The 13,753-nt window shown below is 45.5% G+C and overlaps 1 protein-coding gene across 1 annotated transcript in view; it reads right to left on the bottom strand.

The window, feature by feature from the left end:
• Nucleotides 1–11,277: 11,277 nt before the first annotated feature.
• ALKBH7 (alkB homolog 7) overlaps nt 11,278–13,753 on the bottom strand; it is a 33,855-nt gene continuing 31,379 nt past the window's right edge. Inside the window, exon 5 of the mRNA XM_073654335.1 lies at nt 11,278–12,276. Coding sequence (XP_073510436.1) covers nt 12,094–12,276 — 183 coding nt within the window. The 3' untranslated portion in view covers nt 11,278–12,093. The remainder of the gene's footprint in view (nt 12,277–13,753) is intronic.

Here is a 13,753-nt window from a genome sequence, read left to right on the forward strand (position 1 = left end):
ACTTATGCACCTGTCAAATTTTGTTTGAATGCAGATTGCACATTTTCTGTTAGTACAATAAACCTCATTTCAAGGCAGAAACATTACTGTGTCCAACAGTTATTACATATATCAAACTGAAATAGCTGTTGCAAAAACACCAATTTTTATAAAACATTAAGCTTAAGATTAATAGGGGTGCCCAAACTTTTTCATATAACTGTATTTGTGAAGTGTAAAGAAAATGATACATGGTTTAATTATTTTAAAATTATAAATCTGATAATTGTGACGTGCATTTGTATTCAGCCCCCTGTGGTCTGATAGCCCTAAATAAAATCCTGAATGACCAATTGCCTCCAGACATCACATAATTAGTACATTGAGTCTACCTGTGTGTAATTTCTTCTCAGTATAACTACAGCTGATCTGTGAAGGCCTCAGAGGTTTGTGTGAGATCATTAGGGATCAAACAGCATCATGAAAACCAAGGAGCACACCAGACAGGTCAGGGATAAAGTTGTGAAGAGTAAAGCAGGGTTAGGTTATAAAAAAAAAATATATATATATCCCAAGCTCTGAACATCTCACAGAGCACTGTACAATCTATCATTCAAAATGGAAGGAGTACTGCAAACCTACCGAGACATGGCCATCCACCTACACTGACATCCCATGCAAGGAATACACTAATTAGAGAAGCCGCCAAGAGGCTCATGGGTCACTGGAAGAGCTGCAGAGATCCACAGCTCAGGTGGGAGAATCTCAGGACAACTATTAGTCATATACTCCACAAATCTGACCTTTATGGAAGAGAAGAAAGCCATTTTTTTTAAGAAGTCCTGTTTGCAGTCTGCAAAAAGCCAAGTATGGGGACACAGTGAGCATGTGGAAGAAGGTGCTTCGGTCAGATGATGGCAAAGTAGAACTTTTTGGGCTAAATGCAACACTGGACATCACCCTGAAAACACCATCCCCACCGTCACACGTGGTGGCAGCATGCTGCTGTAGGGAGACTTTTCTTCAGCAGGGACGGAAGCTGGTATGAGTTGCTGGGCAGATGGATGGAGCTAAATACAGGGCAATCCTGAAGGAAAACCTGTTAGAGGCTGAGACTGGGGCGTATGTTCACCTTCCAGCAGGCCTACGGTCCTAAACATCCTGCCAGAGCTACAATGGAGGGTTTTGAGCAAAGCATATTCCTGTGTAAACAGCGCAGTACAGTCCTGACTTTAATCTCATTGAGAATTTGTGACAATTGCTGATCACAGACGTCTCCATCCAATCTCACTGAGCGAGAGCGAGTGTGCAAAGAAGAAGGTGCAAAAATGTCACCTCTACGTGTGCAAAGCTGGTAGAGACAGACCCCAAAAGACTGCAGAGAAAGCTGGAGAGACAGACCCCAAAAGACTGCAGCTGTAACTGCAGAGAAAGGTGGTCTTACAAAGTATTGACTAAGGGGGCTGGATACAAATGCACAACACAATTTTCAGATTTATATTTAAGAATTAAATACCCATGTATCATTTCCTTTCCACTTCACAGATACTTGCTACTTTGTGTTGGTATCACATAAAATCCCAATAAAATACATTTAAGTTTGTGGGTGTAAAGTGGAAAAGTTCACAGGGTATGAATACTTTTTCAAGGCATTGTAAATCCCATTTCATTTCTCACGGATCCGTCGTAAAAGCTGCCTCCTGCTTCCTCCCATTTGTTTTCAGTTGTTTGATGTGGATTGTTTTTTTTGTTTTTTTATTTCCACGGCGTGTTTACTATGCGTTTTCGAGCCTGGCCCTTTTTTAGTCTTCCTTCGTGACAGCTCAACAGGAGAGTAACTTACTAATTACTGGGACTCCTAAGAAATGAGCTTCTTGAATGGAGCAGGTGTGCATGCCCGACCTCCGCTCCATACATTGGACCGGCAGAGAAAGCCGAGCACAGAGCTCCGCTACTTCCACCATTACCATACACGATGAATGGAGCATGTGCCCCTCTGCTCCACTCTTGGAGGTTCCTGCGGCCGGACCCAGAGTGATCAGTAAGCTACCAGCTTTCAATTCTGGGAACGGCAGAATACTTTTCATCTTTAGAAATTACACTTTGATTCCACATTTTTTTTTTTACACTTCTTCCTCTGGAAAAAACATTAAGTAAAAAAATGTTTTACGTTATTTCAGTTATATTTCATGAAGCCAGGATGTTTCGCTATTGAGCAAGGCTTCTACACCAACATAGACAGATTTTTTTTTTACTGTAAGAGCAGTGAGATTACAGGATTTTGTCAGAAGAAGTTATCATGGTGAGATTTCAACATGGATCTGGATGCACGGGTGGCAGAATAGGTGAAAAAGAAAAGAAAGTAATGGTTCTTAATTGTAGGTGAATCAACTCTGCACCAAAAGCATATAGAACAATAGCTAAAGAAAAGGCTTACCAGTGAGGTAAAGCGATAACTAGGAGAATTCTATTTCCACAGGTATAGATCAAAAATACTCAAAAATAAAAGGTATTACTTAATCATTTCCGGATCGCCCATAGACTTTAAAACGGACGGTCCACACTTTACTCTGCACTGACATCAGTGCAAAGTAGAGTAAGGGCTTGCCTGAGATACTGCGAGAGATGGGAGTCGGCTGTCAGGCAGAGCCGGACTCCTCATAGAGAACACAGACATGGTTTATTACCATCTCTGCCTTCCTAATCCCCAATAGACCAGCCCCGGTTACAGGGAAAATCAGCAATAAAATGAGTATATTAATATGTTAAAGTGTCCCCCACCCAAAGTATTCTATGACCTTATGGGTGGCACAATGTATAAACTAGATGAGGGGAAAAAAAAAAAAAAAAACACGGCCAGCTGTTTCTAGCCAGGCCCCCTTCGAAAAAAGTCTAATTCCTACAGAAAGGGGAGCGCAATTTAAAATCATTTTAGCCGTTGTTTGTGGCCGCAAAAAAAAAAGTTAAAAAGTGTCCCTTTTTCTCCGATAGCTAAAAAAATAAATATTAAAAAAAAGTGAAAATTATTTCAAAATGGCCCAGTCCTGAACTGGTTAAACCATTCCTGCAGAAGTTCATTAACGTTACGGGGAGGTTTTCCCATTTTCTATTTGCTCTGGGACTTCTCGGCATATCCCTGCACTTCAATCCGAGCTGCAGAGTCCTCCACATGTAATTTCCTCCCCGTCCGTCTTCCAGTACACGGGGTCTGTCTACTATTCCTTTGTGACCGTTTTTCGGGTTCTTCATTCTTTCCTATTGTCGATCTCTGTTCTGACCATTCTTCCATGGCTCGCTACATCCATTCGTCTCTCCGTGTCCCAGGTGCATCTCTGGCTCTGAGCAGATATTAATTCCTTTGTCTGTCTCTCGACACCACAAGAAGATTTATTGCTTCTTCTGGAATTACAAGATCGCGGCATTTCTATGAAATTTGCCTTTTTTTTTTGTAATGTCCTGGACTACAGTAAACTTCTCCATTCCAGTCTTCAGCCAAAACGTCCCATATTTTATATGTTCTCTGCTGATAGTACCACTGTTCGTTATCTTTTCCATAAAAGGGCAATATAAATGTCCATATTTTCCTGCCCTTTCAGGTACGTGTTCTGATCCATAAAGAGGAGGCAGCAGTACTATACCAGGTACTGTTCTCCTGGCATGTGTGTAGGCAAAAAGTCTGGTCTAGCAGATTGTAACCCAACAAAATGGAAACTGTACAGGCGAATATAAGAAACTTTCTAATATATCTTATCAGAGAGATTGGCTTCCTCCCCCACTTATAAGACACTTCTTCCTTTCCCTCATGTCATCGACTCTGAAAAAAAAAGCTCATCTCAATCATGCTTGGACAAGACGGACTGGTAGCTCACTGTGTCAGGTTTTGCTGTCCATTATACTCTATGGAAAGGGGAGTGGGGAGGAGGCACAGGGAGACACAGGGGGGTCGTGTTGAGCTTACTAACAAGTCTTTCACCTCACCACATAGCTGGATTTACATCTACACAGCTGAGCTCTGCTGTATACTGTTCTCCATGATGCTGCTTCTGTCTGTGCTAAAAGAGCAGGAATCCCTCAGGTTTTGCTGCCCATTATACCCTATGGAAAGGTGGGCGGGGAGGAGACACAGGAAGATCATGCTGAGCTTACTAACAAGTCTTTTACCTCATGGCAGAGCTGGATTTACATCTACACTGCTCAGCCCTGCTGTATACTGTTCTCCATGCTGCTGCTTCTGTCTGTGTGTGCTAAAAGAGCATGAATCACCCTATGTGTGTGCTATGCAAGAGAAACATCATAGCAGCTCCTCTCCTCCCAGCAGCTCAGCTAATCAAATGAGCCACTTATCTCGTACCCACTGATAACATGCTGACAAAGGGAGCAGATATCTGAATATCGGGGCACCTGTGGTTATAGAAGTATATCAGTAAATTGTATAACTTTACTTTGTGTATAAAGCACAATGTGTGGGAGAAAAGCAAACAAGTCAGCACTAAACCACAGACATCTGTAAGACATCCACCACACACTCTGCAGGTACTTCAGACTGAGAAACTATATGGAGAAGAATATTGGGACGCCTCCAGGAGTTTTTCTGACCTCCCATCCTACATCCATAGACTTTAATATGAAGTTGGCCCCTCTGCAGATATAACGGCTCCCGCTCTTCTGGGAAGGATTTCTACAAGATTTTGGAGGCGTCTGTGTGAATTTTTGCCCCTTTATCCAGAGCAGGATTTGTGAGGTCAGACACTGATGCTGGAGGAGAGGGACAATCTCCATTCTAGTTGTTAGATGGGGATGAGGTCCAGGCTCTGGGTCATGTTCTTCCACCAAACTTTCCCAACCATGTCTGTATTGACCTTGTGCACTGGGCACAGTCATGGGGAACAGAAAAGGGTCTTCCCCCCAAACTAATCGCACAAAGATGGAAGCTGCAATTGTGCACAATGTCTTGTGTATTAAAATTTCCCTACCATGGAACTAAGGCCAACCCCTGCAAGCCTATAGTATTATTCCTCTCCCACCAAACTGTACAGCGGCACAATGCAGTCAGGGGGTAACGTTCTCCCGGAATCACCAAATCCAGACTCCTCCATCAGACAGAGATAGAGAATGTTTTTGTGTTTGTGCTGATACCAGAGGAGGTCTGGACTCTGCAATTATGGAGTCAGCAGAGCGTTGGTGACTTTTCTGCCGTCTGCTCCTCAGCACTCGGCTCCCGGCTCTGTAATGTTATGGGGCCTCCACTCCATGGCTGAGTTGCGACGGATCCTTCTACTTCTCAATAATATCACTCACAGGTGATGGGGGAAGATTTAGGAGAAAGAAATGTCATCAATGAACTTGTTACCCCGGTGGCTCCTATTACAGGACCGCGCTGGTGTCAGGGAGCTCTTCACCACCAGCCATTCTGTCACATGGTAGTAAAGGCAGACAACATGGCAATGGGGCCAAATATTATACACCTGGGGCAGTGAAGCTGAATAAGAAACGTGAATTCAGTCATGAAGAAGTAACTCCCAATGGTGGATTTAAATCCCCACATCCAAGAAAATAGTTCATCATCAAGGTCCAGGTTGGCCTTTTTCATCTTATTAGAAATATCGTCCTGCTCTCTTTAATCTCAGCCTACAGGAGGTTTACGTTAGAGACAGAGCGGTGTTTCAGAAGAAGCAAATAGTCAGTTTGTGGCGCCGGAGTCGGAGCAGTAGAAAGACAGGAGGTGGCAGATTGAAAGTGGTCCTAGTGACGGGGCAGCCAGCCTCCTAGTCTACACTTTGCTGAAGAAGACGCTTACAGCATCTCCAAAACAGCCAGAGTCCTGTATTGTACTCTAAAGTCCAGCAAAAGCATGGAACAGCTGTCATCGAGAGGGCACCCGGGGTACAGACAGCACGACTGCTAAGAATGTAAGACAGACTTTATTGTTCTAAAACTCAAAGACATGCGAGTAATTCCATTCTCAGACGTTCCCGCTAGTTTCATTCATGGTCTGTTATTTCCTGCTCTATGGCTGATATTGATTTGCTGGACTGTGTTTTCTGCAAATGGTCAATTGTGAGTTTGTCATTTGCACCCCACTAGTCCTCCCTCGCGTTACACCGTTCACCAGGTATGGTCAGGTCTTCACCACTTGGTCTCCCTGTACGTCATCATGGTAATCATGACACCATTCGAGTCAAGGGATCTTCCTTCAACCTTTCCTACTGATCAGGTTTAGGACGTTAGGATCACGTAGGTAGATTACTCTCGAGCTTATACCATATTGTCCTCATTGCCAAATAGTTTTCCTACTTTCTCCTTAGCTACAAAGACCGTAAATATGGTCATAAAAAGGGATCACCGAATGGTGCGTAAACATCCTAATAAACTATCATCCAATACTAATAAAAATCTTGAACAATTCACACTTTACATTATTGGTGACTCTTCGCTGAATTCTTAGAAGCAGCTGTAGAGATAAAGGGAGGTAAAGGTTTGACTTTCCAAACATTTTGACATGCTTAATACAAAGCTTTGTGTCTTTTCTTTGTAGTCTCCGTGTTTCCCCGCAGACACAGATGCTACGGATGCTGCATCCTGATTTACGGGAATTCCTCTTGCATGCCGAGCGTGCCTGGCAATTTTTTAAGCAGGTTTCACTGGTTAGACTGGAATGCGTTGGGAGAGATGGAAATTAGCTTTCCAGATGCTGCTAAAAATAGTGATGGACCAGAGAAGGGAGTACTGTCACCCCAAGGGGGATGCCGATTGACGTGCAGACGGAGCAAGAAGCACATGATAAACACACACCTGGCTATAATATTAACGCTATCGCACATACAATATCTTGGCACCAAGTGATAACCCATATGATTACACAGAACTAAGAGATTCCTACTTTTCAGACTTCTGTTGATGCTTTTACTTAGTTGGTATAACTGCACCTAACAGTATAAGTGTAATAGAATTTCCATCGCCCAAATTGCTAAAAATGTGAATTATTAGTCTTGTATCTCAAGGATAACAAATAACCAGACCAGGTGTAGCCAGATCATGCAATCCCTCTCACTTTCATCTGTCCCCATTACATTTATTAGATTGCCAAGAAGTAGGACATTGATGGAAAAAAGGAATGACATCATGATCAGACTACACAGGGTTTGTTTGTTGTCTGTTACCATGGAGAAACAGAAGACTGAATAGGAAGTGTTCATACATAACAATGGGGGGGTACTATGCAAAACTAGAAACGTGCAATGGATAACATTGGTGCTCTTTCTGGAGTTAAAAAAAACAGATCTTCTTTACTGTAAGAGCAGCAAGACTAGAGGACATCATGTTGGGATGGTTGATTTAATGAAAAAGCTCAAAAAGAGCCTGGATGCCCTTCTTAAAAAATATTTTATATTTATATATGGTTGGTCCATGAAGCCTCTGCTTCCGATGAGCAGGTTTGAACAGCATGGAAAGCTGGTGCTGGTGTAGCAGGGAGGATGCGTTAGTAACACAGCAGTATCAAAGATGTAAGCCATAATGGTTGTAGAGAAGATGATCTGATGGAGCGAAACTGGAGTAGTGGCGACATGGATGTAGAAGAGTTAAGCAGCAGATTTAGTGTAGTGGAGACTTAGATGTCTCAAAGCTGAGCCACGGAGTTGGAGTGGTGGAGACGTGGATGTCACAAAGCTGAGCCACGGAGTTGGAGTGGTGGAGACGTGGATGTCACAAAGCTGAGCCACGGAGTTGGAGTGGTGGAGACTTGGATGTCACAAAGCTGAGCCACGGAGTTGGAGTGGTGGAGACGTGGATGTCACAAAGCTGAGCCACGGAGTTGGAGTGGTGGAGACGTGGATGTCACAAAGCTGAGCCACGGAGTTGGAGTGGTGGAGACTTGGATGTCACAAAGCTGAGCCACGGAGTTGGAGTGGTGGAGACTTGGATGTCACAAAGCTGAGCCATGGAGTTGGAGTGGTGGAGACTTGGATGTCGCAAAGCTGAGCCACGGAGTTGGAGTGGTGGAGACTTGGATGTCACAAAGCTGAGCCACGGAGTTGGAGTGGTGGAGACTTGGATGTCACAAAGCTGAGCCACGGAGTTGGAGGGGTGGAGACTTGGATGTCACAAAGCTGAGCCATTGAGTTGGAGTGGTGGAGACTTGGATGTCACAAAGCTGAGCCACTGAGTTGGAGTGGTGGAGACTTGGATGTCAGGAAGGTAAGCCTCGAAGTTGGAGTGGTGGAGACTTGGATGTCACAAAGCTGAGCCATGGAGTTGGAGTAGTGGAAACTTGAATGTCAGAAAGCTGAGCCACGGAGTTAGAATGGTGGAGACTGACATAGCATAGTGGAGATGAATTATTGGGCAGGAACTACAACTATCTGAATACTAAGGCTGAGCCTAGTTACCTGAAACCGTTTTATGACCTCATCGGAAGGCATCAGGTTGCTGCAGAAATCCAACACCTGCAGAAAAGAAATGGAATCAGCTGAGAGAGGAAGGCAACGCAGCACTTGGCAATGGAACCAGGGCAGTGGAGAACCAGTAGCTGCCTTTTAGGCCTTCTCACAGAAGAGAGAGGAGTTTGGCATGGAACTTCTTGAGCAAATTTAAAGCATTAATGTCCTCTTTAGGTACTCAATTTCTCTCTTCAGGAACATATAACTTTCAGTCGCTCAGAGAAAATAGCCTCCCGTGACCCACTTGCAGTCCAGGTTTTCGTTAACGTCATGTTTCCTGCTGGAATCTTGGAGGGAAACATGGAAGGTTTAAAACTCAGTAGAGAGGACAAAGCAGAGAGACATGAAAGCTGTGGGAAACTTAAGAGTAGGAGGCAATTTCAGTGAAAAGGTGACTGCATTGATTTGAATGGGTCAGTTTATCTAGGAGAAAACTTCATGCAGGAGACCTTGAGGTCGATGTTCCCAGTAGAGAGCTCAACCTCATCCCCACGAGAAATATCTAGTGCAGGATGTCTCGAATTATCTGCATTCTTCTTAGCCTTGGTCACAGATACAGTTGTGTGAAAAAGCGTTTGTCCCCTTCCTGATTTCTTATTCTTTTGCATGTTTGTCACACTTAAATGTTTCAGATCACAAAACAAATTTAAATATTAGACAAAGATAAATAAACAAAAAATGCAGGTATTAAATGAAGGTCTTTATTATTAAAGGGAACCTATCAGCGGGCTTTTGCTAAGTAAACTACAAGCATTGTCATGTTGGGGCTGTTGCACTGATTAAAATGATACTGAGGTGAAGAAATCCATCTTGTGGTTCTTGTCTAATCAGTGTTTGCAGTTTTGAGTTAATGAGATTCTCGTGATCTGGGGAGGGACTGTGGGCAGAGTCTTATCCTGGTGCTCTAGGCCAGAGGTCCCCAACCGCCGGTCCGCGGACCAGGACCGGGCCATTGGGGTTTTTCAGCCGGTCCGCGGGGAGAGGGGGCCCCTCCAGCCTCCAGCAGGGCCGCCATCAGGGCATGACTGCCCTGACTCCAGTATGGGGCCCGGCCGGTAGGAGCCCCCTCGGAGCCCCCCTCTTGTGCGTCTCTCTCCTCATGGGGCCCCCGGCCGCATGCTAAGCGCCGGGTCCGGGACATCTTAGCGCTGCGCTGCTGCGGCAGCACCTTCATGATTCCCCTGACTTCCGGTCATGTGACGGCGCCGTCACATGGCCGGAAGTCAGGAGAACCTGGTGTCAGCGATTTGGACGAGCGCCAGGATTCTGCAGGGATCGCATGGGGGTAAGTATAACAAGTTTTATTTTTTTTTAAATACAATTAACTAGGAGTGGGGGGAATGGGAGATGCACATGGGGGGAGGGGAGAGATGAGAGATGCACATGGGGGAGGGGAGAGATGAGAGATCCACATGGGGGGGAGGGGAGAGATGAGAGATGCACATGGGGGAGGGGAGAGATGAGAGATCCACATGGGGGGGAAGGGAGAGATGAGAGATGCACATGGGGGAGGGGAGAGATGAGAGATCCACATGGGGGGGAGGGGAGAGATGAGAGATGCACATGGGGGGAGGGGAGAGATGAGAGATGCACATGGGGGGGAGGGGAGAGATGAGAGATGCACATGGGGGGGAGGGGAGAGATGAGAGATGCACATGGGGGGGAGGGGAGAGATGAGAGATGCACATGGGGGGAGGGGAGAGATGAGAGATCCACATGGGGGGGAGGGGAGAGATGAGAGATGCACATGGGGGGAGGGGAGAGATGAGAGATGCACATGGGGGGGAGGGGAGAGATGAGAGATGCACATGGGGGGAGGGGAGAGATGAGAGATGCACGGGGGGGTGAGAGATGCACGGGGGGGGGTGAGAGATGCACGGAGGGGGATGAGAGATGCACGGAGGGGGATGAGAGATGCACGGAGGGGATGAGAGATGCACGGAGGGGGATGAGAGATGCACGGGGGTGAGCTGCACATGGGGGGGTGAGAGATGCACATGGGGGGGTTATGTTTACATAACTTTGTTGCCTTATGAAGGGCGGGGGGGGGGCCCCCAAAAATTTCTTGCACAGGGGCCCACTACAGTCTGTGTCCGCCCCTGGGATGAAGTAAATGCAGCTGAACAGCAGCTGTCAGGACAGCTGCCCTGTCCTGCTGCAGGGCGTGATGGGGCCTCAGTGATGCGGCTCCTGGCACAGCACATTATGTGGGGCTCCTGGCATAGCTCCTGGCGGGGACCTGGTCTACACTATATGATAAGTATGCACTAAACTCCAAATCCCTCCATTACCCCGCCCCCATATGACCAAAGCCCCGCCCACCCCACCCCCTCCTTGCTGGGCCATGGAAAAATGATCTTGCTTCAAGCCGGTCCCTGGTGCAAAAAAGGTTGGGGACCACTGCTCTAGGCCAGATCAGCAAGAAAAGACCTGTCCACAGGCCAGTCCTAAAGCACAAGTATGGTCCTCATCATAGAGACTGACAGACAGAGAGACAGCCAGAGGCGGATAGACAGCAAGACTCTTGCTGACTGTGTATCTCTCTCTGGCTGTCTATCTATCTCTGTCAGTCTCTATGATGAGGAACACACTTGTGCTTCAGGGCGGCCCGTGGACAGGTCTTTTCTTGCTGATCTGGCCTAGAGCACCAGGATAAGACTCTGCCTATAGTCCCTCCCCGGATCACGAGAATCTCATTAACTTAAAACTGCAAACACTGATTAGACAAGAACCACAAGATGGATTTCTTAACCTCAGGTATCATTTTAATCAGTGCAACAGCGCCAACATGAAAATGCTTGCAGTTTACTTAGCAGAATCCTGCTGATAGGTTCCCTTTAAGGGAAAAAGAAATCCAAACCTACAGAGCCCTGTGTGAAAAAGTGATTCCCCCCTTAAAACATAAATTCATTGTGGTTTATCACATTTTTGGGAAGCTGAGTTCAACTTCTCTAGTCACATACAGGCCTGATTACTGCGACACCTGCTCTCAATCAAGAAATCACTTAAATAGGACCTGCCTAACAAAGTGAAGTAGACCAAAAGATCCTCAAAAGCTAGACATCATGCTGCAATCCAAAGAAATTAAGGAACAAATGAGAAACACAATAGATCCAGATCAGTCTGGAAAAGGTTATAAAGCCATTTCTAAAGCTTTGGGACTCCAGCGAACCACAGTGAGAGCCAGGAGGGGCTGGCTCTGAGGGAGTATAGGCAAGAGTCCAGTCGAATTGTCTGGTCTCCATAACCAGATTGTTAAGGGCAAATTCAGCTTAAAGAGATTGTCCATTACTAGGACTACCCCTTCTCACTCCCCATATTTGGCACCGATAAAATAAAAACATCTATACTCACCTCCCGTGCTGGCGCCATCTCAGTCGTGCCGGCACTCGCATTCCCGGGGCTCTCATGCAGTTGTTATGACATGTTAGCTGCATCCAATGAGCGCCAGACTCACTGTCCTCGCCTTCGGACAAATCGAACATGAAGAGGAAGTCAGGGCTGCGGCTGCTCTCCCTTCCTCTTCTGCTGAAATGGCGCTGGCACGGGAGGTGAGTATAAGTGTTTGGTTTTTTTTATCGGGGCCAAACATGGGGAGTGAGAAGGGGTTGTAGTAGTAGTGGACAACCCCTTTAAAGAAGATTACGCAAATTGTCTTGATGGGCATTTGAAAATATCACAAGATATTGCTCCATGAACTGATTAGTTCTCTCAGTCTGAATATTGCTCTGAGAATGGTACACAGAAGAGAAGTCCAAGGAAATTCTAAGCACCACCATCTTGGAGGATTGGTCCACCAATAAGCTTCGTCATGGATCTTGCTGCTCTCTGAGTCAGTAGACAATTCAGACCAGGGTTCCTGAGGGATGGAAAGAGGTTGTAAGATTCTTAAAGGTGCCAGTTCAAAAGGTTTTAACTAGTAAAATTTGGTACATGAAGCAACAAATACCTTCACATCTTGTCTTCACTTGGGACACTAGTAAAAAAAAAAGAGTAATGAATTCTGCAGTCCATATGATTCAAGGATACCCGGAAAGGAATGAGCCCAAGACAAAATTTCCCAGTGAAGGTTTTTTAAAACAGAGGATTATCACTTTGAATGAATATTGGGAAACATATTGATCGGTGCTAGAATGCCTTTGGGTTCAATGATGTGGATAGGAGTCTTCTCAGAGATGAAGGATTGTCAGATCTAGAAAATGCATCAGTTCAGTATATTTTTTCCAGTAGAACGATAAGCAACAATAAAGTTAAAACTGAGAGAAGAGTGCCCAACGTATATGGCGAAGATTCAATCTACCGGCTGATTGAAGATAAGTACGATATTAATGGCCAGTATAGATAGTTACTTCAAACTTATCTCCCTCCAGGAGAAGCCGACATTCCAAGCTAATATATGAACAAGAAGTTCACAGTCATAGATGAAACAGTTCTTCTAAACATGTTGGAGAAACAGCAGCGAGGGTGGTTCTTCCTCTCATTGGATTACTGCGAAAATTTGGCTCATACTCTTTTGGAGGTAGCAAGTACAAAAAAAAATTGGCTAGTTAATGTCAAGGTGATGCAGAATCGGTGCAGAGGGGAAGTGAGACTTGAGGACACTAAAGATTTGTATTGTGGAATCTGATTAATTTGGGAAATTTACCTTTATGACCAGGGGTGGATTAAGGATAGCCAGGGCCCTTGAGACTGCGTGGGCCCCCCTGCCCCACGTGACAGGTCAGGGTTCACCATATACCTGAAACATTATTTCTGAAAAAAATAGCTGCGGAGTGAAACTATAACATAAAAAACATCCATTAATCTAAAATTTACCTTCACTTAAAAAAATACTTTAAGCCATAGTATTGAACAGACCAACTTTAATATGTAAACAAGTCTCTACGAGTGGTGACAGTTTCCACACGTACCGGAGACACTGACACACAGACCCATTCAAATCTAAGGGTCTGCGCAAATGTCAGTGTGTTTCAATGGACCGTGTGTTCATGTGCTCCACACGGAGATATTTCCGTTTTTTTGCGGATACATGGTCCACAAAACAGTCTCACACTGAACACACACGGATGACATCCGTGTGTCATCAGTGTGACATGTACCGGCGCCTGGGAATCAGCCGGGGGCTGAACACTGCCCTCATCATGGATCCCTGCCGGTGCTCCGATCAGCACAAGCAGGGACAATAGCGAGAGTAGTATCTGCGCCTGCAAAAATAAGATTAAAATAATAAAATCCATGTACTCACCTCTCCTAGGTTTCCCCCGCTGTAATCCATGCGACCGCTACTGCTGAGGAGCCAGAGAGAATGAGCCGCTCCGTAGCTGCGCTCTGTGAGT

This window comes from Phyllobates terribilis, unplaced genomic scaffold (assembly GCF_046119375.1).
Source record: "Phyllobates terribilis strain yellow unplaced genomic scaffold, ASM4611937v1 Scaffold_11__3_contigs__length_659146591, whole genome shotgun sequence".
NCBI lineage: Eukaryota > Metazoa > Chordata > Amphibia > Anura > Dendrobatidae > Phyllobates > Phyllobates terribilis.